At 38.4% G+C, this 27167-nt stretch overlaps 1 protein-coding gene across 1 annotated transcript in view; it reads left to right on the top strand.

Annotated features, from left to right (window-relative positions):
- The window catches only part of LOC111149135 (sec1 family domain containing 2), a 416004-nt gene that overhangs the window by 181960 nt on the left and 206877 nt on the right, over nt 1-27167 (top strand). Inside the window, exon 5 of the mRNA XM_022506075.1 lies at nt 1027-1276. Within this exon, the coding sequence (XP_022361783.1) occupies nt 1027-1276 (250 nt within the window). The remainder of the gene's footprint in view (nt 1-1026; nt 1277-27167) is intronic.

The raw sequence follows: 27167 nt of genomic DNA on the forward strand, positions 1-27167 counted from the left end.
TGTTTATTGCAGCATTATTTACAGTAGTTAAATTATGGAAACAGACCAAGTGTCCATTAATAAATGAATGAATAAAGAAGTAGTATGTATATACAAGGGAATATTACTCAGCCATAAAAAAAAAATCAAATCTTGCCATTCGAAACAACATGGTTGGACCTAGAGAGTATAATGCTAAGTGAAATAATTCAGTCAGAGAAAGACAAAATGCCACATGATTTTACTCATATGTGGAATTTAAGAAACAAAACAAATGAACAAAGAAAGAAGAGACAAAACTAAAAACAGACACTTTACTATAGAGAACAGATGGTTACTGGAGGGGAGATGTGTCGGGTGATGGGTGAAATAGGTGAAGAGAATTAAGAGTACATTTCCCACGAGGGAAGAGTACATTTCCCAGGAGCACTGAGTAATGTATAGAATTGTTGAATCACTATATTGTACACCTGAAACTAATATAACACTGTGTGCTAACTTTATTGGAATTAAAATAAGAAAAAAATGAAAGCAAATATAAACTTTGATTTTGGAATAAAAAAACCTATTCTAATATTTGCCAACATGGAGAATATTTTTAAAAATACTGTAAAATTCAAGATTAATTCCTCTGAAAGAATGTCAGCATTTGTTTGGATATATAGATGTTGACATGTTTTTATTTTTAATCATATTTGCTTTAAAAATTTTGAATTTTAAAATTTTTGGTACCTAAAGTACTTAACACTTTTAAAACTAGTGGATTCTTCCTTGTGTAACCAGTATGTAAGATAATATAAAAGGGCCTGTCACTTCCCTAGCTGTGTTATAAGCTGCATCATACCAATCAATCTGATGTCAAATTTCTTGGAGCATCCTCTCCAGGACAAGAAACAGACAAATAAAAAGCAAATAAGCAGACAAATAAAAAGCAATCTAGTCAGTGACCATCACAAACTTGTTTGCAAGCCATCTTTGGACTGATACTGGGTACTAATTACATCTTTGTATAAGAATGACGTATTTTCATATTCCCTTTTATTCCAGAGCATTGGGGAGTCAACAATGTCTGTTGTGTTAAATCAGCTGCTGCCCATGATTAAACCTTTGGACCAGAGGACCAATGATGACTATAGCCCGGAAGAGCTGTTGGTCCTCCTGATATATATTTATTCCGTCAGTGGAGAGTTCACAGTGGACAAAGACCTGGGGGAAGCTGAGGAAAACGTGAAGAAAGCATTGGCTCAGGTCTTCTGTGAAGAGTCTGAATTGTCACCTCTGCTACAAAAAATCACAGGTGAGTGTTTAATAAAGAATACAGGACACAAACATCACTGATACAGAAAAGCGTTTAAAAATAAAGGCATTTTAGGAAGAGGATGAAACCATCCTCATTGGAGTTGTTTGGAATTTTATGAGGCCTGGTGAATGCTAGCTAGCCCTTAGGATTAGAGGTTTTCACTGTAGTATTTTTTTCCAGCTGTAGTGAAATTGTCTTCTCATTGCCTGTCACAGCTCCTATTTTTAGAGCCTCGTTAAAATAGCAAGATTTTCACAGGGTGCAGTGTCTTTAAGAAAAGAATAAAACATGCAACCTATTCAAAGGGTTTCTGTTGACATATTTTCTTAGAGATTGTCATTTCAAACTTAACACACACACACACACACACACACACACACACACACACACACACAAAACTCTTTCCCTAAGATGTTGTGCAATGTCATACAATCGAAAATTGCAATTTTCAGAAGTACTTTCATACTTTTTACTTCTCATATTTCATTTTGAATCTGCATTAATTGGTAGTATCCCAAATAATACTGAAACATCCCAGTAAAGGAGGCTGTGCTGAATCAGGAAAAATATATAGTTAAATATCATACACTCTAGCCATTTTTACTTTTAGTAAGAACTTTTATGTAACTCATAGAGGCATTCATTTGTGTTTTTCTTATCAAACTCAATATTATTTCTATACTGTATGAAGTCTGTTTCCATTAGGATGGATGGAGCCTGGGTCGGTTTAAGAGTGGAAATTGTTAAAGCTTACACACAAAACTGAAATAGTCTAAAAACATACCTATTTCCGTTCATTGATGAACGTGTGTGTGTGGGAGTATATGCAGACCTCTCCAGTCAGGAAGGCCCCACTGAGGCGCATTATGTATTTCCCAACTCCTCCTCCTGTCACCTGTCATGCCTCACTGAGGGGAGCGTTCAGACCGCTCCAAAAGAGGCTGTGTCCTGTCCTCCGCAGTGGCCCATGCATGGTGCTGGCCTTCGTGCCCACGGCTGACCTTTCCTATGTTTGATTATGGAAAATGAAGCCCTGACGAGGTGGAAACTGAAGGAAGTTTCCACAAAAATGAAATATTTCCTTGCTGAGCATAGACCCTCTTTGCCAACTTAAAATCTACTTAAGGAAAACTTGTGGAATTTGCTCGCATTTCATGAAGTTATAGCTCTGTATGTGACTATGTGTGTTTGTTTCGCTATAAATGAATATTGACTTAGAAAGGTTTCATACGGTTTATGCAGCACTCCGAACAGTAATTTGATTCAAAGTCAATTTGAATGCCAGGAGAATTTAATTGGAAGTTATTCTTAAAATGCATAATTTCAGAAACAGACAACAAAGATGGTTTGTTTTAGCTCAGGTTCTTTGGATGGCTCTTCTGTAACGTTAGTGTGTTACTGTATTATTTTGGGAATTGAAGTCATGCTGGGAGAGTATTCATTTAATACTTGCTCAAGGTGTTTATTGACCCAGCATTTCACTCTTTATTACTTTCTCTATTTATGATTGCTTAGGATATTGCATTCTCTTCCTTTTAAATGTGATTTCACATTTAAAAACACTTCTGTACATTCATGTTGATGTAAGGAAATTAGTAAGTTTAGCAAATGAAGCGTAAAAATAAGGATTTGTAGAAATGTTAGTATATTTAAAATTTTTAGAGACATCCTATTTTGTAATATGAAATATACATTCCTACCTACATTAACTTTGGATGCACAGTTTAAATAGGGTGGGTAAGAGGCGCTACTTAAACGTGGCATAAGAGAACTTAGCCAGTGGAATACCTATGTGTCGCTCCACTTCTATGGACATCAAAAGGACTTTATTTCCGAAGATAGACTTTTACTTGGCCACAGACATACCCCTACTAAGTACGTTGGAAAGTCAAATGTTCTGAGAAGTAGGGTTTATGTTTACGATTAGTTGCAGAGATAACTTTATATCTCAAGACAAAAAGCACTAGGATGGGGGCGCCTGGGTGGCTCAGTGGATGAAAGCCTCTGCCTTTGGCTCAGGTCATGATCTTAGGGTCCTGGGATCGAGCCCCGCATCAGGCTCTCCACTCAGCAGGGAGACTGCTTTCCTTCCTCTCTCTCTCTACCTGCCACTTTGCCTACTTGTGATCTCTGTCAAATAAATAAAATCGTTTAAAAAAAAAAAGCACTAGGATGGTTTTGGGGTGGCAGTGACTCAATCTTGTAGAACAAGGTGGGCTATTCCATTATATACTGAAAGAATTGAATCGCCTTCCAAATTGCCTTCCAAATGCTTGGCCAGTTGTGAACTAAATTAACCTGGCTTTACCGTGAACTTGGACACAGTGTTGGGTTTATGTTATTCCAGTTTCTAGTCTTGGCTGACTTGTTACTGGGTGGCAGAATTTCTTTTATGGCGTGTGCACAATTTGGGGCTGATGAAATTTGGTTTCAAACTATTATTGAAAGCAAGCTATTAATCAGTAAACCTCCACTTTTTCTATTATAATTTTATTAATCTTAATAGAATCAAGAAAACAATACTTTTTTTCCTACTGAAAACTCAAGCATGTGATCATCACCCAAAAGTGAAAGGATCAGAATTTGGACCCAGGTGTTCTGGGTCTGGAGTCCAGGTCTTTAAACAAGAGATTCTAAACCTGCTACCAGCTCACTTCCATCACCATTGGATTTATTATATTTTGTAACTGACGCTTGCTACGCTTACTGTTTTATGACATGCTTGCTCAGCCATTCCATCATGTTCTTATTTCACAGACAGTGAATTAATATTTGGTTAATACTGTTGGTCCCACCTGTTCTTTTTACTCTGTCTGTAATAGCTACTTATAGGTGTTTCCCCATGCCTTCCTATTTTTGTGCATGTATTCTCTTTGTTTCTGCAGTGCTATTAAGAAATTAATATATTATTTCTAGTCATTGAAATCTGTTGGTTATCTAGCTTTTTAAAACAGGAATGGCAAACTTAAATTCTTCTTATTTCAATGATATCTCTTGACAATAATTGCCCTGTGTTTAAAATTCATATTTTCTTTTTATATGTTAAATATGTAATTTACTTTTGGCCATTTCTTTCATTTCTCCCTGTTCTTCTTCACTTTTATGGAAAGCACAATGAGAAATTGTAATTGGCAAAACATACCAAAACTTAAGCATGGTCAATGGCAGCATACTTTTTTCCTTTTGATGGCTACTTTTAGGGAGAACAGTGGGCAATAACTCTCTTTTCTATTCACACAAAATAACAAGGGCTGGCTCCCTGGGTGTCAGGGATGGGAGTTATAAAAAGAAACTTGGTACAGCCTAAAAATGTCATTTACTGTTCTTTCTCAGTCTTGTTAGTTCAAAGAGATGATCAGTTTCTGTATATATTAGTGTTTGCCTAGCTTTCACAAGAGCAAACAAAGGAAAACCATTTGAACTTTCGTCAGAGGATGAAGTCAAAATTCTAACTTTAAAGATCTGTGTAAACTTGGAACATCATCATACAGGGAGGTGTATCAGATAAAGGATAGAGCTTAGATGTAAAAATCCTTAATTCAAAAGTCCTGGCTCTGTCTTTTCCGAGCAGTGTGTGTTAGCCTACCATCCATCTTCGAACCTCGATAGTAAACGTAAGTGCCATATTGACTGCTCAATGATTTTACTAAAAATAAAATGATGTTATATGTGTGCACTCATTTCCAATCCATATACAATGTACGTAAGTAATCTTCTGGGGCGCCTGGGTGGTTCAATGGTTTAAGCCTCTGCTTTCAGCTCAGGCCATGATCTCAGGGTCCTGGGATCGAGCCCCACATCAGGCTCTCTGCTCAGCAGGGAGCCTGCTTCCCCCTTTCTCCCTCTGCCTGCCTCTCTCTGCCTGTTTGTGATCTCTCTGTGTCAAATAAATAAACAAAAAAAACTTAAAAAAACTAAAAAGTAATCTTCTCCCTTGAGTGTTGTTATTTTGAAAGCTTCTAGCAGTTATGTAGGACAATACTTCCCAACATTAATCACATTGTGACATGCACAGACAAAGAGTATGCTTGCATAGTATACTCAGGTAAATGGACAGAAGTTTTTGGTCAGAAGCAACCAGCCCTGGGGCTTTGACCACTCCAAGCCCTACCTACCTAACCTGTGAGCTGAAGAGAAACAGCTGGGCACACATGTAACCTATTAGGACCAAATCAGTACTTGAAGGATATGTTGGTCAGAAGGTTCTAGAACCAGAGAAAAAGGGGAAAAAAAAAAAAAAAACTTGCATATTGTTTTTGACACCCAAAACTATTTTGGTACAATTTCCTTTTGGTAAGCAATTTTTATGTTGCTTATTGATTTATGTCCCTGGATTTTTATAGTATCTTTAAAGGAAAGGTCAATAGGGGCTAGATCTACTGAGTTTACTGTGAAGCTAGGGAATGAGTGATTCAAACCAGCTAAGAAAAAAAAATCTATGGCTTAAGATAGAGGCATAATAATACCATGGGAACTGTACTTATATTTATTACACTGTTATTCTTCTTCCTGTTGAATACTTGGTATTATCACTTATTATACGATTGTGTAAGGATTACAGCCAAATATATGTAGTGGGAAATTTACCAGATTAGTTTAACAAATAGGGATTTATTTTTTTCTCAGCAGGAAGTTCAGTGACAGGCAGCAGAACTCATGTTCTTCCTGACTCCTTCCTTTCTTCCTTCCATCCTTCCTCCCTCCCTTCCTTCCTTCCTTCCTTCGCTTTCTTTCTGGGTCTGTCATCATGGTCATGAGTTGGTCACCCCTTTTTGACTTATTATGACCTTGCGTCAACAATAAAAGAAAACGGTTGAAGGTAAGAGGCATGTATTAACAGAGGCTGTCCTTTTTCATATTAAGGAATACAGTAACATTTCTCCTGTCCTACTTGTATCATTGGCTAGAACTGGGTTTCATGACCACCTCTGGCTCCTAGAGTATTTTTTTTTTATAATTTTATTTTTTTTTCAGCATAACAGTATTCCTTGTTTTTGCACCACACCCAGTGCTCCATGCAATCCGTGTCCTCTCCAATACCCACCACCTGGTTCCCCCAACCTCCCACCCCCCGCTGCTTCAAACCCCTCAGATTGTTTTTCAGAGTCCAGTCTCTCATGGACTAGAGTATTTTTAACTGGGCATCTGTATGTCATGACCAAAGTCAGTTCTGTTAGAAGAAAGAAGGTGAAATGGACAGTAAGTAAAACAAAAACAAAAACAAAAACAAAAACTTGTACTTGCTGCAGTTATCATTTTAGGTTTCCTTGGTAGGGAATGTTGTAAGGGAAGATAATATACTATGAGGTGGAGCGATGCCCAAGGTACTTTAATCCACAGTTATAATACTGAAGTTTCTTTTACAATGTATACTGAAGTAATGTGCTATTGTGTGCTAGTATCACTGGACATATCACAAGTATTCTCAATCTATCAATATTTGTTGAATATGTCTACATACCTGGCATTATTCCAAGCTCTTGAAGCACAGAACCCCTAGGGGCAGTGGTAGTGGAATATAAAGGTTCTCAGCACAGGATTAAGAGTTGTGTGATTGGGTTTTAGTTCTGACTCTAGATCTTAGTAGTTGCGCCATCTTGAGTAAGTCACTTAATTTCATTCTCTTGTGAAGATAGTATTTTTCTCTCTAGATGTATAGTTGTGCTTCCTTTGCCCCGTAAAATCCAGTACTTTTGTATAAAATAATGGCAGGATCCCTGTTCCTCTAACTGGAATGATCAGAACTTCACATTGATTTGGGTAAAATGCATACATTGTCTTCATGATGGACCATGATTTTTTAAATCATCTTCAACTTTGTTAAAGTTTCATTTTAAGGGATCTTGTTTCCTAAGCTTTTTTTTTTTCCCCCCTCTATCCTTTCTCACTTGTCTAATACCCTTTTTAAGATCAATCACTTATAACAAATGAGCAAGGCAGGTCCATTGGGAAAGCACTGTTCTTAAGGACACTGGGAAGATAAACAGTCTGGTGAGCTTTCAGCTAGTTCCCTTGCATCCCCTAGTAGAGGAGGGTCACTTCATCAACCCTGAATGAGGGAGCTGTTGAGAATTTATCTTTCAGTGGGTTGTGGAAGGGACATCATGGTACTTTCAGGTCTACTTCCCAAATGGAAAGCACTTTTGTGCCCTTATCTGTAGTGAAACAAAGCCACATTCTACCGACAACAGTAAAAATCTTGTTGCAATGATTTATGCAAGATTTCCTCTTTTGAAAAGCTCAGGTAAACATAGACCGTATAAAATTATTATTGCTATTCACGTCTGCCACTTTATTATAAACACTCTCATCTGTGTTACCACAAGGCATAGATATTTTATTATGTTAGTAGAGCTATGTCTTTCAAACAAAGCATTTTTTATAGTTGGCTGAGTACTTTTCCCAGCCTTGTAGAAAGTCAGTCTTCTTAGTAAAATATGAAGTACTTCCAAACAGAAAATTGTGAAAGATGAGGATCCAATAAGAAGTTCTCCCCTTATGCTTCCTTTACTATATCACCTCTGCATTCTTTCCTCGTCTCACAGGTTTGCCTCAGTAATTAATCAGATTTCAGACTGCATTTCTGTAGATTATTACTCCTGAGGGCACTATTCCAATTGAAAAATAGTTTTCAAAATTTCAAAACTCTTTCCCTTGAGAAGTTGTTCCTTAGACCTTAAGTATCCCTCCTGGCTTGGCAATGAGTAGGCTGTTGCTGTGGTAACTGAAAGACTGCTCCTAAAAACTCATTACCAACCTTCATGTTACCCACACTTGAATGAGAACTCTAGCTCATTACAGTAGGTGACAGTGTACAAAACCATGATTACAGAATCCACCAACTCAGCTGGAGGAGTCCAGGAAGTAGGGTAAAATTTATTTTAGAAAGGATTCTACCTTATTTCTCGGTTCTGATTTATGGATTTTTCAGTTCTTGTGGCATTCCAATATTGGACTTTTCATTAAGGAATATACCTCCATTTCTAATGTTTCAGATTTTTTTGTTTCAGGACGGCCAGAACAAAACAAAACAAAAACAACTTGAAGACTGTTGTTTTCCATTATGGTTTGCAATAGAGTTTTGTATAATAAGGTCTTTTTTTCCCCTTGATTTCTAAGATTTCTGCTGGAAACTCTGATGAAGAACATATGTCTGCCCTAAATCTCTCCCATGAGAAATGTTGGAATTGTTACATTTAGTTTTACTGTCCAACATATTAAAATAGTTAACCACAGCACATATTACAATACAGCTATATCAAGTGAAGTTTAAAATATTTATTTCATATTTAAAATATATCACAAGCTATGTAGAAAGATACTTAGACCTGCCTATTAAGGTAGCTAACTAGGTAAGCAATTTTGTTAACATATTAAGGGATCACTGCAAATTACCTTCTCAAGTACTTAATTTTTCCATGTCACATCATAAAAACAATCATTCTTAAATAAGACACTGGAACAGATATTCTTGCATTGGTATTTATGTGTGCACAAATGTGTAAGACATAATGTTCATATCACTGATTTTTGTGTCTGCACATGATATCAATAGTAACAATTGTTAATGTTACAGGTGGGGACTAATTGTTGCTGATTCTTAATAATTGCACATTACATGAGGTGTAAATTTCTCAATCATGAAAAGAAGAAATGGAGTACATAGAATACAAGAATAGTTTTCTTGAACACGTAGCTATGGATGAAATAGGAGAGATAGAGTGATGCGGCTGAAAAAGGTGCATCTGGGCTTGCCAATTTTTACTCCTAAATATGCTCACACCAAAAAGCTAGTATGAAGATTGAAAGACAAAAACAGTAAATATAAATGATAGTAAAAATAATGATCATAATGATTAGTTAAGAGATACTCAAGGTAAAATCAGTTAAGGGATATTCAAGATAAAAAGATGTTAGATGTGACATCAAAAAAAACAAAATGGAAAAGGGAAGAGTAAAAATGTTTAAATAGGATTGAACTTAAGTTGTTATCAACTTAAAATAGACTGCTAAAGATATGAGTTGTTATATGCAAGCCTCATGGTAACTGCAAAGCAAAATCTATAGTAAATACATTAAAGATGATGAGAAAGGAATATAAACATACCTCTAAAGGAGGAGATTATGCTGAGTGAAATAAGTCAAGCAGAGAGAGTCAATTATCATATGGTTTCACTTACTTGGGGAGCATAAGGAATAACATGGAGGACATTAGGAGAAGGAAAGGAAAAGTGAATTGGGGCAAATTGGAGGGGGAGGTGAAAGATGAGAGACTGTGGATTCTGAGAAACAAACTGAGGGTTATAGAGGTAAGAGAGGTGGGGGAATGGGTGAGCCTCGTATTGGGTATTAAGGAAGGCACATATTGCATGGAGCACTGGGTGTGGTGCATAAACAATGAATCTTGGAACATGAAAAAAATAAAATAAGATGTAAAAATAAGTAAAAGTAAAGAAAAGAAAGTCACCAAAACAAAGGAAGACACCAAGAGAAGATGAAAGGAACAGAGAAGAGCTACAGAAATAGCCAACAAACATTGAACAAGATGGCAATAAGTAACACCTATCAATAAGTACTTTAGATGTAAATGGACTAAATTCTCCAATTAAAAGACATAGAGTGGCTGAATGGATTTAAAAAAAAAAAGTAGCCCATATATATTCTGCCTGCAAGAGACTCACTTTAGATGTAAGGACACACACAGACTGGACATGAAGCGATGGAAAAGGATATTCCATGCAAATGGGAACCAAAAGAAAGCTGGAGTGACTGTATTTACACCAAACAACATAGACTTTAGAACAAACTTTAAAGACATGAAGATGGACTTACCTAATGATAAATAGGTCAATCCAACAAGGGGATATAACATTTGTAAATATTTATGCACCTGACATAGATGCACCTAAATATATAAAGCAAATATTAACAGACCTAAATAGGGAGAAGTAGACAGCAAGACAGTAGTAGAGAATTTTAATACTCTATTTACATCAACAGATTATTTAGACAGAAAATCAGTAATATCAGGGGCAGCTGGGTTGCTCAGCCACTTATGCATCTGCCTACAGCTCAGGTCATGATCCCAGGTCCTGAGATTGAGCCCTAGGTCAGGCTGCCTGCTCCATGGGGAACCTGCTTCTCCCTTTCCCTCTGCCTGCTGCTCCCCCTCCTTGATCTCTCTCTCTCTCTGTCAAGTAAATAAATAAAATATTTTTTAAAAAAAGAAAATAATATCAGTATTAAGTGAAACTTTAGAACAGATGGACTTAACAGATATATACAGAACGTTCCATCCAAAAGCAACAGAATACACATTCTTCTCAAGTGCATGTGAAACACTTTTCAGTTAAGCCACAAAATAAGTCTTAATAAATTTAAGAGGACCAAATCATACCAAACATCTTAAGCCACAAAACAAGTCTTAATAAATTTAAGAGGACCAAATCATACCAAACATCTTTTCTAATCACAATGGTATGAAACAATGTATGAAATCAATTACAAGAAGAAAACTAAAAAAAATAAAATAATAAAATAATAAATCACAAATGACTAGAGATTAAACAACCTTCTACCAAACAACCAGTGAGTCAATGAAGAAATCAAGGGAGAGATTTAAAAAAAACCCAGAGTAGAAATAAAGAGAGACAAATAAAAATAATATAACATATCAAAATGTATGGGATACAGCAAAAAGAGTTCTACAGGGGATGTTAATTATGATATAGCTTCAAGAAGTAAGAAACATCTCAACCTAATTTCACACCTCAAAGAACTGGAAAAAGAAGAACAAATGAAATCCAAAGTTAGTAGAAGAAGGGAAATTACAAAGATTAGAGTAAAGATAAATAGAGATTAAAAAGACATTAGAGAAGAGCTTGTTCTTTGAAAAGATAAGCATTTTGACAAGACTTTACCTAGACTCATCAAGAAAAAAAAGAGGACTCAAATAAATAAAATCAGAAATGATAGAGGAGATGTTACAACTGATACTGTAGAAATACAAAGGATTATAAGACACTACTATGAACAGCTATATGTCCCAAAATTGCTGAACCTAGAAGAAATGGATAAATTCCTAGAAACATACAATTTGTCAAGACTGTATCATGATGAAATAGAAAATTACTAGACCAATTACTAGTAAAGAGATTGACTCAGTAGTCAAAAACCAACCCCCTAACAGAAGTCTAGGACCAACTTCACTGTTGAATTCTACCAAACATTTAGAATTAATACCAATCCTTCTCAAACTCTTCCAAAAAAATAGAAGTGGAAGGAACTCTTCAAAACCAATTTTTCAAGTATTACCCTGATACCAAAAGCAGACAAGGACAACACAAGAAAAGAAAATTAAAGTCCAATATCCCCAGTAAACTTAGATGTAAAAATTCTCAACAAAATGTTAGCAAACTGAATTCACAATACATTAAAAGGATCACACATCATTATCAGGTGAATTTATTCCAGGAATGCAAGGATGGTTCAATATCCACAAAGAGTCAAAGTGATATACTACATTAACAAAATGAAGGATAAAAATTCTTACCATCATCTCAATAGATGGAGAAAAAGTATTTGACAAAATTCAACTCCCATTTATGATAAAAATTCTCATAAAATGGGTGGAGAGGGAATGTAACTCAACATAATAAAGGCCATATATGACAAGTCTACAGCTAACATTATACTTAATAGTGAAAAGCTGAAAGCTTTCTTCTAAGATCAAGGATAAGACAAGGATGCCTACTTCACCACTTTCATTAAACATAATATTGGAAGTCTTAGCCAGAACAATTAGGTGAAAGAAAAGAAGGAAGGAAGGAAGGAAGGTAGGAAGGAAGGGACTCTACCTCTGAAACTAATGATACACTATATGTTAATCAAATGAATGTAAATAAAATGAAATATTTTTCAATAGGACAAAAAAAGGGCAGAAGATCTGAATAGATGTTTTTCCAAAGAAAACATGCAGATGGCGAATAGGTTCATGAAATAATGTTCAGCATCATTTTTCATGTGGGAAATGCAAATCAAAACCATAATGAGATACCATCTCACACCTGTTGGGATTGGCTATCATCAAAAAGCCAAGAAATAAAAATAAAGGGAATAAGAGAATTTTTGTGCATTGTTGGTGGGTATGTAATGGGGCAGCCACTATGGAAAACAGTACAGAGGTTCCTCAAAAAATTGAAAATAGAACTATACTATGAACCAGAATTTACCCAAAGAAAATGAAAACTGACTTGAAAAGGCATATGCATTATAAAGGCATATGTTCATTATAGCATTATTCAGAATTGTGAGGCTATAGAAGCAACTTAATTGTTCTTCGGCAGATGAATGGATAAAGACATTGTTTGTGTGTGTGTGTGTGTATACACACACACACACACACACACACACACACAAAGGAATATTATTCAGCTATAAAGGAATGAAATCTTGTCATTTGTGACAACATGGATGGACATTATGCTAAGTGCAATAAGACAGAGAAAGACATACCATATGATCTCTCTTATATATGGAGCCTGAATAAACAAACACACATGCATAAGAAGCTTATAGATCTAGAGATTGATGGTTGCCAGAGGTGGGGTTAGGAAGTGGGAGGAATGGGTGAAGGGGGTTAATAAGTCACTTACTTGCTTTGGACTCAGGATCCTCATCATGCAATGAGAGCCTTATTAGGTGAATCTAAGTTCTCTTCTTCTCTCTATGGTTCTAGCTTTATATGCTTTTTATTTTTATCTGAATCAGTATACTCCCTTCCCTACTTCTAAATCAGCTTCTCCTCAATACCATTCTTTTTCAGGATACCACTATCATCTCAGGGGGGTAGCAATGGAGTCACTGACTCAACTTCACCCCCTATAGGAATTGGCTACTCCCTGCAGCCCATCTCTATTGTCTGAGATGCTGTTTACATCTCTCCGAAGATGCTCCCTTATCCCAGGCACAAGTTGGCCATGGCCTTCTCTCTGTGTCTACCCACTCATTCATGCAACAGATGCCAAGCTAATATTCTTAAACTTAATTTTATGTTTTAATATCTTTATAGTTTTTCTTCCACAATTCCAGTCAGACTTTCTCATTGTAGGAAAAGTGCAAATGGAAAGAACAGTGTAGAGCCACATATAAATTTCATTTTATTGAGTACTGATGGAAAACATTTTGCCATTTGTATTTACTCTTTTGTGAATTGCCTGTTCATAGTCTTTTCCTTTTTTTCTACTGTTACTCATTTTGTTCTTAATGATTTAAAAATTAGAGCATTTGGATTATTAAGGTTATTAACACTTAGTCATATGTTTTGCTAATATCTTTTCATAGTCAGTATTTGCCTTTCATATTTCCCAGATGAAGCCCAGAGATAGAACTATATTTAGCAGAGTTGCAAGCAGGACTCTGCATCTTCTAAGCTTCTCTGCCTTCAAAGTATTGGCCCATTTTTTCAAATTACAATGGCCTCTGTGGACTTCTCATCCCTCCCAGCCATTCCTGGCTGATGTCATTCTAGAATAGCAACCCAGGGGGAAAAAGAGAGAGTGGGGGAGAGAGACAAAGAGAGATTTTCTGATCAGTCTGGGAAACAAAGCTGACATTCAGCCAATGTTGCCAGGGGAATGGAGATTCCGCTGGCCATGCTAGGTCATGTGGCCATTACTGTGTTGAGAAGCAGGAGGGAGGGAGGCAGGGCAGGGATGTAGAGAAATGGACAATGCACTGTGATTGACAATCCATCATTGCCTCTTAGAATGGGGGTGGGGTGTTAGAGTGATTCTACAAAGAAAGGATACTGGCATCCATTCCTGACATACTAATGTATGCATCTTGAGAAATTCACTAATAATCCAGTTTTGCATCTTTATAATTAGACAAATACAACTGTCTTGTCTTCCATCTCTTGAGTTTGATGTTTTACCTGTAGTTGGGCCAATATGTCGTTGACATCTGAATAATGGCTTTGAAAGTAAGAATTGAGATACCTAAAAATAATTGTCCAAAATTTTCACTAGTGTCTTCGTATCAGAGCAACTGTAAACTAAAGTCATTCTTAGAACTAAAGCTGTTTTCACCATATGATTGCCCCTCAAAACTCAAGTGCCAATAATTATGCCTGTCATGCATCACTGTGTAATTCCTTGTAATTCTTAGAATATAAGCTTTAGAAGGGCAGGAATTGCCATCTGGATGAATCAGAAAACCCCATTCATGTGAAACGTTCTTAAAATATCTATAATTGAATTTTTTTTTCTGATTACAGGAATCATTTGTTCATAGAATACTTCAAAGAGCTTTTGTACCTTAACAAACACAGAATAAAAATTTTTAAGAATCACCCATAAACCCACCACCCAGAGACAACTACTGTTAGTATTTTGATGTATGTTTGGTGATCTACGGCTAAGTAGAAATTTAGATTCCAAATATGCTTCACAGAAGTAAAGATATCAGGTCGGATTTTGTTTTAAATCTTTTGACAGTTTCTCTATTAAGGTCACAGTGCCTAGAATAAGGAAGGTGCAGGTATATTGTCAACATAAGGTTTTTTAAAACTAACATTAGAAAGGAAGTTGTTGAGAATATGATGCTGAATCCCTGTGCCAAGTCTTAGGAAACAGTGTCCCTCAAAAGTAAAATTACCTTTAATCACAATATAAGGGAAGACCCCATAAGCCCAAAAGGAGGTTCTTAAGGACCTTGGGTAAAAAAAAACATTTAGGTACAAGCAGTTCAATCTAAAGTTGCAGCAGAAGAAAATTAAAAAGAGACACAACTGGCTGTAGGCTTTGACTTATACTGGCTTATTATGTGGGAATAAAAGATTAATATTTAAAAAACCAGAGGGAGAACATATGTGTACAACCGTGGTGATAGTGATTTGTATTTTGAAATTTAGTTTTAAATGTAACCAGGAATGTAATTCCCATAGAAGCCTGACTTCTTCTGCCTTCATGTGTTGCCTGTTTATTCTGTCTTTAGCACCTGGACTGACTTGGTCCCAAAAGGAATGGTAATTTTCACTGAAGTGTTTATACAATGAAACCCCCTTCTCCTTTTTTCCCTTTCATTTTAAACACGAGACATATGCCTGCACCTCTTCGTCAGGCTCTTGACTTGGTGCCAACCCGACAGAGAGCCATCTGGAACAGGAAACTGATACGACACAGTGTTCATTTACAATTTACATTTTCTAACATGCAAATGGTTTGGGATTTTAATTTTAGAAGCTGTGGTTTGGTCCAAATGATACTCTTAATATAATTGGGCTCTTTATTTCCTCATTTTTTATTGTGGTAGTGAAGAAAAACAGTTAAATCTGGTTTGCTCTTTTCAAACCGTACTGTAGCACTTGGGATTTCTTCCCTATACAGATCACCAACTTGCAAAGAATTCAATCCTTGGCCAAGAAAAGTTTCTTCAGAGTTAAGATATGGTTGGAGACTTCCTAACTGGGAATGCAGACCTTTTCTGTCAAAGTATAGAGACAATGCATGAAGTAAACAATAACACTTTAGTTATAGTTCACAGTAGTTTTGACATTTCTTTGATGTACAAGTAGTGAAGCATATGTTTTTGTCCATTTAAAAAGCTTCGAATGCTTTCTTAGAATGCTTAGGCTTTTGTTCCCAGAAACAGATTTCAAGGCACAAACTGATTCTATAATTTTATCTTTATTATTAAACTTTAATCTTTTACTCACCGTCCACCTGCTTCCTTCCTCCCTCCTAATCTACTTGTAGGAGAGAAATCAGAAAACTGGTCACCTTGGGAGTCTGTACGCTATATTCCTGATTATTTCACATTGTTCTCCTTGAGAATGCAGAAGCCCAGACAAAATGACATCATCTGAGATGAAGATAACCTTTTATTTTTTAAAAGGGAATTTATTGGCTCTTGACACTCGAGAGGTGCTAGCATTTCAGAGCAGCAGCCCTTCCAGATATTAGAATGCAAGTGTTGAAGCCGTTATGTATCAGCACAGCCATCTACAGAGTTTAGAATAGAACAAAAGCCACCAGGATACATTTGTTGGAACTTTTTGGTAGGGTATGTGCAAATTAACATCAAAATATCAAATCCCTATTATTGCCTTACTGATAAAATCTTTGCGGATCTTTCTTGAACTAATCTATCCTTACATTTATTTTACATTCAGATTCAACATGAAAAATCCGTGATAAAAATCTGAGAATGTGTGTGTGTGTGTGTGTGTGTGTGTGTGTGTGTGTGTGTGTGTGTGTTTTGATTGACTTTCTTTTAAGGACATGGCTCTTGTTTTGTGATTTGGCAGTGAAAAAAGTCAGTATTTTGCTTTAAATAATAGAATAACGAAAAATGGACATTATCAGGCTGAAAAATATCTGGGTCATTACTCTCCAGGGCAGGGAGGAGCTAGAAATGATCACCAAATAGTGGCTACACCCACGATGTTCTCTGTGTTTGGACCAAAGAGACACGCCCTCTGTGCTGGACTTTCCAGAGGAGTAGAATTGTCATTTTTCTGTGATCACCTTCTCACTCTGGAGGCTGTTTTATTCTTTCATCCCCTTTGTTCCAGCCACAGGCTTTTCAGTTCCTTAAATGCATTACAATCCCTCTAGATTTGAAGTCCTTGCAAGAGCAGTTCTCTCCAACTAACTCACCACCCCAAGGCGACATGTAACGCCTTTGGGGCTTGGTTCAGACTGTAGAGTCTGGGGTCAGCCTCCTCTGACTTTCCATACTAACCGAGCGTTCCTCTCCTCTCCTCCATCATGTGTCTAAAGTGAAGAGTTTGTTATATATTTGTGTGATAATTTAATGAGTATCCGCCTTCCCTCCCAGACAATAACCCGCATCGGTTTTGCTCACCATTGTATCTCGAGCACTGGGCGTGCTTGGGCACATGTGCAAGGCTCTTGAGTATTTGCTGAATGAATCAGGGAATAAGAAAGACGCTCTGACTCACTTGCAGTATTTTATCTGACCCTTTGCAACATGGCAAACGTGTTGCAGCTTTACCGGAAGAACTCCCCTTTGGAGAGTAGAAAAGTTGGGCTGAAGAAGAGAATGGAACATCCAAAGAAGCCCAGGACACAGAAGTGAGAGTTCTGACATCCCATTGTTTGAAATATAGTGAAGGAAATATTTCACACTGTGAAATGGATGCTATCAGCCATTAATAAGGAACTGTTTTGTGTTTCAAGATCTTCACGCTACCAGATTTTAAAGCATGGAGGGTTTTGGTTAAATTGTGGCTTTCCTCCATTTCTCATTCTTTTTTTTTTTTTTTTTCATCTTTATCACTTGGCTCTTCTTCCTTTTCATCCCCTCATCTTGTTTTCTAGTCCAGCTCCTGGTCACACCATTCAGGCACACCGGGGTTGCAAAATATTTTTAACCTTAACTTTAAACCTCTGGGTCTCTGACAGTTCTTCTCCAACCTGAACATAAACTTCTGTGGCAGTTCTTGGCCTGTGGAAGGAACCATGGGGAGCAGGAGAGCTTCCTCTCAACATGTTTCTTGGGAACTCCACTTTTTCTTCCGCACAGCTTATGCTCTGTAGTCATGTGGGCAAATTATTTGTCCTACAACGGTAAGGCAGCTTCAAAGGACCCATCAACAAAGGAAAGTATATTCCATATGCACCATCACTTGAGAACCAGTAGGATGTAATTTAACATGGTCTGGCTTTTTAAGTGGACAGTTCTTCCCATTTTACCCCCTTCTGTCTTCTTTCCTTTCTTCTTTTACCAAGCTATGAGAAGGAGTGACTATGCATTTGTGGGGTGCTAAGTATAAGAAGGGGACAGGGTAGGCAAGGTGTGTGTTGTCCTTGGGTTTATTTTACATAGAGAGTCTCTCTCTTCCATGCCACAGATGCCCCTTAGTTTTGGCTTAACCTCTCCAGTTTTCCTTCAGACCCCCCCCCCCAACATGCTTCCCTTCCCTTTATCCTCAACAGTAGGAATAGTTCCCAGTTGTAGTCTCTCTTAGCTAACATTTCTCAACACCCGTCTGCCAAACCCTCCCAAGCAGGATGGAATGGTTTTTCCAGAAATGTTTTCTAAAACAACTTGTTTTTCCTACAACCTCTGCACGCCCAGCCCCACCAGTAATCAGGACCTAAACCGTGGGAGTCCATCATGAAATCAGCATTCCTAAATCACAGCATTATATTAAGTATTCATTGATAAGGAAAAGACTTAAGAGTATATGATGGTTAATATAAAATGGAGGAGGGAGTTTGCCCGCAGCCCCATGTATCTGTTTGTCTCTTTATGTTTAATAACCTGAGGCCTCACCATCAGGCATGTATACCCATTGATAGAACCTTGAACTTGCATCCTGGCTTCTGAGTTCAGCTTCTAAGTCTGACTACCACCTTTGGCTTTTTTTGTACTTACAGGACAATGTGTGATAACTTTCTTTTGCCTACAATGAATTGGAAAATTACAAAATGCTAATGAGGGAGAAGGAGAGAGGTTTTAGATGCAGGTAAACAATATGTGTAAGAACCCTTCCTTTTCTCTCTTCAGGGTTTAAGTAATTTTATTTCCATCTCACAATAAAGTATTTTCCAACTGTGCTATATTTTAGTACCATTTCCTATATATAAAATACATCCTCTGCCCCCATTCTTACCTGTAAATCTCCCACCTATTCTTTCATTTTTAATATTTTCTTTATTTGAGACAGAGAGAGTGAGTGAGAGAGGATGGGGGGCAGGGACAGAGGGAGAGGAAGAAGCAGATTCCCTGTTGAGCAGGGAGCCCATGGGGCTCAGTCCCAGGACCCTGAGATCAGAAGCTGAGCCAAAGGCAGACACCTAATGGGCTGAGCCACCCATGTGTCCCTCCCGCCTCTTCTTTAAGGTGCAACACATGATCGCCTTTCTTATTCCCCCCCTAATCATCCAACCCGCAGTGACCCTTGCCCCTCACTGCTGGTTAGTGACACTCCGAGGACACTTTGATTTGTTTTGCCTCATAGGGTTCATATTGGTACGTGTGTGTTCCTCCTACCTGGTGATTTTGGATGAGTTACTGATTCTCTCTTTACCTCCCTCCACTGCTCCATCTTTAAAATGGTGATAGAAGAATGCCATCTCATGAGATTGCTTTTTACAGCTCTTAGCCATACAAAGGTATTGTTGCTTGTTATCTCAGTTGCATTAAGCTCCTTTAGCGCAGCAACCACGTATTATTCACCCTTGCATTCTAGCTCCCATTTAAAATGGTGGTGCTGAGTGAAGAAAGGAATAAATACTGGGTTTTGACATTTCCACAACGCTCTCCACTTTCCTCTATTCCTACACTTGGTTCAGACTGAATGGAGACTACACGGACAGCTCACCCACTGAGGTCTAGAACTGGTTCTGAGATGTATAGGTAGTGATAGAAGTATTTCATAAGGGTTCCTATTTTTGTAAAAATCTTACTTTAAAAAATTCTATTTGCTGTATTACAGAAAAAATTCTTTTCTATTGCTGATAAGCCAAAACTATAAACCATATATCTTCTTATTGGCAGTAAATCTAGATATTCTTTCCCAAAGCCACTTTGTCTAGAAATTGACTCTTGTTTTTCTTTCACACATACATTTTTGGAACTGAAATATCTTTTTTAACTTCATAGGAAAAAAAAAAAACATTTAACCAATGCCTAGTTACAATGAACTTCCTTTCTTACACTTCTTTTCTCTGAAGAAAACCTTATGGTTGGGTTATAATCACCTGATCCTCGGCTTTCTTTGGCCCAGGCAGGTGTACTTGGATTATCAGACACCAGTGCATTTGCTTACATGAGAAAAAGAGGGCTGATAGAGTTGGTGTCTCTTTCTCAAATACTTGGTCCCATGTTCCAAGCACTCCAACCAGCACTAATAGGAATTAATGTTTACTTTACACCAAAAATGTCTAGACACAGCACCAAAGCTATCTTGTGGGATGAGCTAGCTAACTGGATTCACAGTCTACATAATACAGTAAGATGTTGAGCCCTCTAAGAAGACAGAGCCCTACTCCAGCAATATTCCATTCTGATAGGTTTATCATTGAGGCGCACAGGCCTTTGGTCACATCCTCACTCGGATGGGAATTCTTAGGTTGTTGTTACCACAGATATGCCTGTGAAGATCTATTTGAATTCTTCTCTAGAGTGGTTTCCAAGTACTCTTTGCAAATGAGCTGTGCTAGAATCACCTGAGTTTTTCAACATATGGTTTTGCAGGTCCTATGCCAGACCTACTGAATCAGAAAGTTGAGGGATCAGCTCTGAGGATCTGGATGGAACCGGAGCAGTGTGTTCTATCTGGAGTCTCTCCATCAGAGACAAGGAGGGGTTTTCCCCTGAGATATCATCCTGCTCGAGATGTCTAGGACCTCACCCTCTTCTCTGGAACACTTAACATGGTTTGGGGTCACCAAATTGGGTGGGAGTTGGCTACTTGGAGTGGGTCGGTTGCCACAGTCTTGAGTATAAGCAAGCATCAGTTCCTCAAGCCCTCAACTGGTGGGGTGTATCAGTGTGCATCACCAGCTATTGAGTAAAAGAGCTAGAATTCAGACCTATGCCCCTCTAGGGTAGAAGCAGACGTCTTTACATCTGCCCCAAGTTGCCTACCAGTTCCAGACTAGGCTGCTCCAGTCACTCCTCCCCACCTGTTTATTCTGTTTCTTTCTCATTGTTTACTGTGACATAGCTGTTCCATTTTATGGCTGAAGTTCTTGCCAAGATAGAGTTTGCGCTGGGACTCTTTCTTCCTGTTTATGGTGAGTGAGCTGGAGCTTGTCAGCATGTCAGGGTTCCGAAATCACAGTCCAGGATTCTTTTTCCTGCATATTTTCTTATTTGGCACCAAAGTAAGCGCGTCTTGGGAACTTATTCCTTGGGTGATCCCATTAGGTCAGAACCTGGTTTAAATGGATAATATAATGTGATGATGGCAGCTGAAATATTTAAAACAGCAACACATTTTGGAAAAGAAGATAAGAAAAATGAGACTGACTTGGTAGCTACTTACATTAGTGTTCTTGATTAATGTCTGCTTTTAAAAGAATTCAAGTTGCTAATGCATCTCTAATCACTGTCCCAGTCACAGCCAGTTAGTTGTGTTTATGTAATATTACACAGTACACAGGCAGGCCTGGCGGGAATGTCACTTTTTTCCATGAAGAGAGTCAAGATTACATTGCTCCTTCTGTCCATATCTCATCTTGCTGTCCACCATCCTGGTTGTGACCAGGTCACTGCAGAGCACTTGCTCAGTTCTGCCAGTAAGTCACAGTGGGCTCTTTTTGTGGACTTGGAAGGGACCCCAAGGAACTACCCATGACAGCATTCTTCCCAGTCAGGCTGCTTCTTTCCTGCTACACCTCAGAAGCAAACCGGATGGCAGATTCATAACCAGCAAGCTGTCTGTGGCACTGCTTTGTGTGGCCCGCTCAGTGTTTGTGAAACCTTTCAAATGAAGGCCAAATTAGAACCCTAGAGAGACTTCACATTGCTGGGGATAAATACATATGTATATATTTATTTTTTAGTTTCTCTTTGAAATTATATTTTAGTTTCTCTTTGAAAAATGTAAAGAGTGGCAGGAATTAGTTGGAACTGAGTCATGGCTGCCCCTTAGAAGGAGCCTGTGTTCTCCAGCTGCCCCTAGCATCCATCCCTTCCTTCATTCTTTGGTATTACCTGCAGGCCCCCAGATGCAGGTCAGTTTGTGGCTTCCGCCTTACCATCACTGCCTTGTCCTTTCTCTACCTCCCTGTTAGCAGAACGAAAGAACAGCAGTTCGATCCATTTGCGGATGGTTTGCTTATCATTGTGTCACTTTTTTGTGAACGGAAATCCAAGAAGCTCACATTTATGAGTGTCCTTAGAGGCCTAGAGACATATAGGCACAGACTATGGCACATAGTAGGCCCTTAGTAAACATCTGTTGAATTATTGAATCTGTAACTTCAAGCCACAGGTGCTTGGGGACTCAGGGTCATTTGTTTGGCTGGAAGAGGAGACATCATGGGGCAGCTTGGGGATATTAATGGCACTTTTTAAATACAAGCAAAGCTTGGATGACAGTTAGCAATTTTTCAGTTTCCATGAAATACAGGACTTTATTTTTATTTTGTGATGGAATACCTTGGCCACTTTATACTTAAGCCCTTGAGGGGACATTAAACTTTAGTGACCTTATAAAATTTCAGTAAATTTTCTTTCTTCTCATCCAAGCAAAAAAGTCCTCTTGGGTTCAGTTGGGTCTGACAGTCTCCCTAACCTGATACTGCCTCTCTCCCAGTACAGGCTATGAAACAGGGACTGCATTCCACATCTCTCTTGTCTCTGTGCTCTAGTGACATTGGGAGTTAACCATGAGTTCTTGTTTTGTTACTAACACACAGACTCTGCCCTACCAGGCCAAATGCACGTCACAGTACTTTAGGACTAGGATTCCCAAAGATTGCCTGGGTTGGGAATCCTCATTATACTATTTTATTCATTGTGTGGCCCTACAAGGTATGTCATTTCTGCGTCTTAATGTTCTCATCTGCAAAATGGGTATCCTGGTAGCACCTACATCATAGTATTATTAGAACAGTGCCTAGCCGATTATGAATGTTTGGTAAAACGAGTTGCTGTTTTGGTGGTGGTAGGGAAAGTGGCAGTAATATCTGTCTTAAATTATAAGAATGTAGCCACTAAGAACTTTTGTATGATTTAGTTTTGTCTTAAATGCAGTACTTGCAGTAAATTTAGTACTTCAAGAATTACAAAGTTATTTTGTTGCCATACTATAGAAGTATGAGATAGCCCTCCCCTTAATGTACAATCAAGTTTGATTTGATAGAACAAGAACATTTCATCTACACACAGCTTTCCTGGTCATGCAAGACAGATGAGGCCTGTGTGAGGGAAGGTGATTATCTTCCCATAGTCATCACTATTCTGTAAAACCTACCACTCTTTCAGCCCTCATTACTGGAGGAAAACAAGACTCTGTTTTCCCCCAGGAGCCCCTGTGGTAAAGGCTGTCTTTGGAATGTGCCGTGGTGTCACTGCTGATTTGCCACAGGGATGTGGGTTTCATCTATGTTGTTGGAATACCTCACTTTATCTACAGGGGATTACAGCACTCCTCAGGAGTTTGGAAAGTTCTGGAATGAAAGCATCTTTCAGGGGTAAGACATGCCTATCGCAAAACTGGCAATCCTCTGAAGGTTAACAGTGTGTGTTAACCTTAAGGAACTATCTTTTTCTTAAGCCATCAAACCGCAGGACTTTTAAACTGGCTTTATTTATTTATCTCTCCCTCTTGTCTGCCCCCTTCCTTACTTTGGACAGAAACTTGATTTCAGGAGGCAGTGGAATAAAGTAAATGTTCATGTTGGGCTTTTTTTTTTTTTTTCCTACTTACTTAAAGGTTCCTTTCAGGTCTACACCAAGAGGAAGTGAATTCTATCAGTTATATTTGGTTCCCAAAGTGGCTTTTGAACCCCAGGTGCTATGGATGCCACTAAAAAAAAAAATGCCTTCCATTAGGGAAAAAAAAAAAAAAAGGCAGATGCCTTGCAGATTATAAAAGGAAATAAATATGGTATGGTGATTCCAAGAGAGAGAAGGGAGGTGTGGAAGGAAGTTTTTGAAAGTCAGAACTCAGTGTTCCTGCCAATTAGGCCCGTGACTGTCGCTAGTTCTTATCTGTCAGTTTCTTCCTCTGTGAAGCTGGGAGTCACAGATACCACCTCAGACAGTGTGGGGAGCACTTAGTAAGTAGTATGTGACCGTTACCATCATTACGATTATCATAACTTGCTAGAGACTGAACCCAGAAGAAAATTCCACTTATTCAAATTAGGAGAACTTAAGTTGTCAAAGCATTTCTAAACACTATTTTTTTCTGATAGAAATATTTGAATTAGCTCTCCCTTTGTGATCATATCTCATTTCAAATTTTAGTAATCACTAAGCCTCTTGATTTAATCAGTAACTACTCACAGATGGAGAAATGCAGTCATCTATACGACTAATGTTATTTACTTCTAATTCCTGGTAGACGTGAAGCTGCTTAGGCCAATCATTTCATCAGTCATCACTTGTTTCCTAACTGCCTACGATATACCAGGTGGGAGTGGGTCCTGGGGACATAGTAGTGAACAAGAGAAAGCCCATGCCCTCAAAGAGCTTGTGTGTTAGCAGCAACGTTGTTTTTTTCTCATACTTACGTCCTACTCAACATGGCACCTGGCATACAGCAAATACTCAGTAAATGTGGGGTTTTTGGTGAATTGAGTGTGACTTACTGAAATGGAAGTCCAATGTACTCTTTCTGGAAATGTTTTTTTAAGAAAAAAAAAAAATCCAAGATTTATTCCATGACAGGGCTACCTTGTCTATATGTTATTATTATTTATTAAAAATCTCCATCAGTCTGGTTAGGTGGAAAAAATTGATCTAGCTGATTACTGTCTTCTTGCTATTCGAAGAAGCTCTTCACTGTGATCCTCTTTCTGTAGAATTACCTGTGGTGTTTGTGCATGTAAGGAAATGCATAAAGGAGGTCTAACAGAAACACAGACCAAGGAGGCAGATTCGCTCTTGAATGATACCAGACTTTGCAGAGCTTGACAAGAACACTTTCTCTAATCTACATGAAACTCCTAGTCTGCCTGCATACCAGCAGCACCCCCTTCTGCATTTACAAATATAGAACAAAGACAGTAGGCAGTAGGGTAGGAAGAAGGTAGCAGGGGAAGGAAGGCCTCCCTATTGCTTGGCCTTGTATAGAATGCTCTCCGTTGGCTTAAAATCACTCTTATCCCTGAGTTAATTGCTCTCCCCACTCTGCCTGATACAGATGAGGAGCCTGAGGCTCAGAGGCTAAAAAACTTCCAAGGACACCCTGTGAGAGGTGGCAGAGGAAGGATTTGAGCCCAGGCTTGCCTACCCAAAGGTGCTACTGTCTATGACAAGGCCACACGCCTTCTCTGGCTGATTGATGTTCTTGCCTAAGTCTTCCTGAAGTCAAGACTCTTTTCCTCAAAGCTGCTCTGGGGTGGGTGAGATAGGTCATAGGATGTAGTAAGTTGGAGTGTGTTTTTGTATTCTGCTTTCCTTAGGCTGCGATGTGTAGACTCAAGTGCGGCCATCATGGCCTGGAATTCCATGTTTTTGGTGCCAGGGTGGGTTTAGTGCCACTCCCTGTAGAAAATAAAAACTTCCCTCTCCTTGGTCGATATTTCAGGGTCTGTCAAGATAAGATGCAGAAATTTTATCTAGATGCGACAAGAATTAATGCGCCTTTGGTTTTCTTTCTCTGATAGAGTTTTCAACTTTTATTTCACACAGAATCTGAGTTATCTCTGAAAGGGTGGTGGCGCCTAGGGGCTCTGGAGTTGCTTAAAAACCTGTTGGTATTTCCAACATCCACCTTCTACCATATCCATCAAAACCTAAAATTACTATCTGACTCTGTTGTTTGTTGAGAAGCATGTGGCTCAGGATGCTTCCATTTGTCAGTTATAGAAGAAAATCCAACTGAACTAAGCAAAAGAGGGGGTTTGTTATTTCACAGAAACTAACAGTCCGAGGCCATCCTCCTTCAGGTACAGCTGGATCCAGAAACTTAAACTGTATCACTGGGACCCTATCATTCCCTGCCTCTGCCAGTGTTCTTCACAAGCTTGGCAACTGCAGGCTTATATCCTCTATAATTGTTAGTTGTTCACCAAGTATTTCCAGCTTTCCTTCATCTGGGTACATAGTAAGATTATGCTCTTCTGTCCCCTGAAATTAGATGTGCAATGTGATTTGCTTTGACCAGTAAAAAGTGAACATAAGAGGCATGTATAACTTCTGGACAGAAGCTTTTAAGAACTGTTGCATTATTCACTATGTCCCTTTCTCCCTACCATGGTGATTACTGAAGCGTGTGTCGAGATGGGGCCTCCATCAGCTTAGGTCCCTAAGTGACTTCAGTGAGCAGGGCTCCTCTGTTAATCCATGATAGATGTGTGGGTGAGGGAGAAATTTAAAGTCACTGAGGTTTTCACATTTTACTGACATAAGCTAGCCTATCCTGACTAATATACATCCCCCATGTATATATATTCATATATAAGGAAAAGCAGAAGGTATTTCTATTCTGGTTTCTCAAATAAGAGTCTTAGTTACTTACTCTGAATAACTGTAGTTAGGTGATGTACATCTCTGAATCAATCCTGTGGCCTAGAAATGCAGTGCTCTGAGTGGCCAGGCCAAGGCCTCATCTTACCCTTGAGTCAGAGAGACAGCCCACTCAGTGCTCATGAACAGAGTAAAAGACGAAGAGATAGCAGAAAATGGAAGATGATGATCTTGGGATCCTGGGATTGAGCCCAGTCTAGGGCTCCATGCTCAGTGGAGAGTCTGCTTCTTCCTTCGCACCCCCCTGTCCCACTTGTGCTCTTTCTCTTTTTCTCTCAAATAAATAAATAGAATCTGCAAAAAAAAAAAAAAAGAAGAAGAAGATGAATGCTAGGTAGATCAAAAAATAAGTATGTCCTCAATGAGAAGTAATAAAAAAATTTCTCCAGCAAAATTTTCTTTTTATTCTAGAGCAAGCATCCCAATATCTGACCTGTAGAAGGCCAGTGTCTTACAAGCCTGCTGAAGAAGCTTTTGCAGTCTTCTTTATTTCCATTCCATTATATACATCTAATATAAATAGATATATTAGGGGAAAATGTAAATTAGCCAGCCTAAAGTGGAAGAACCTGTCAGACTCATATCCAGGTGCCAAAATAAAATAAAAGATTTTTTTTTTAAAGATTTTTATTTATTTATTTGACAGAGAGAGAGATCACAAGTAGGCAGAGAGGCAGTCAGAGAGAGAGGAGGAAGCAGGCTCCCTGCT

This window comes from Enhydra lutris, unplaced genomic scaffold (assembly GCF_002288905.1).
Source record: "Enhydra lutris kenyoni isolate GAN:26980312 unplaced genomic scaffold, ASM228890v2 scaffoldscaffold21, whole genome shotgun sequence".
Classification (NCBI taxonomy): domain Eukaryota; kingdom Metazoa; phylum Chordata; class Mammalia; order Carnivora; family Mustelidae; genus Enhydra; species Enhydra lutris.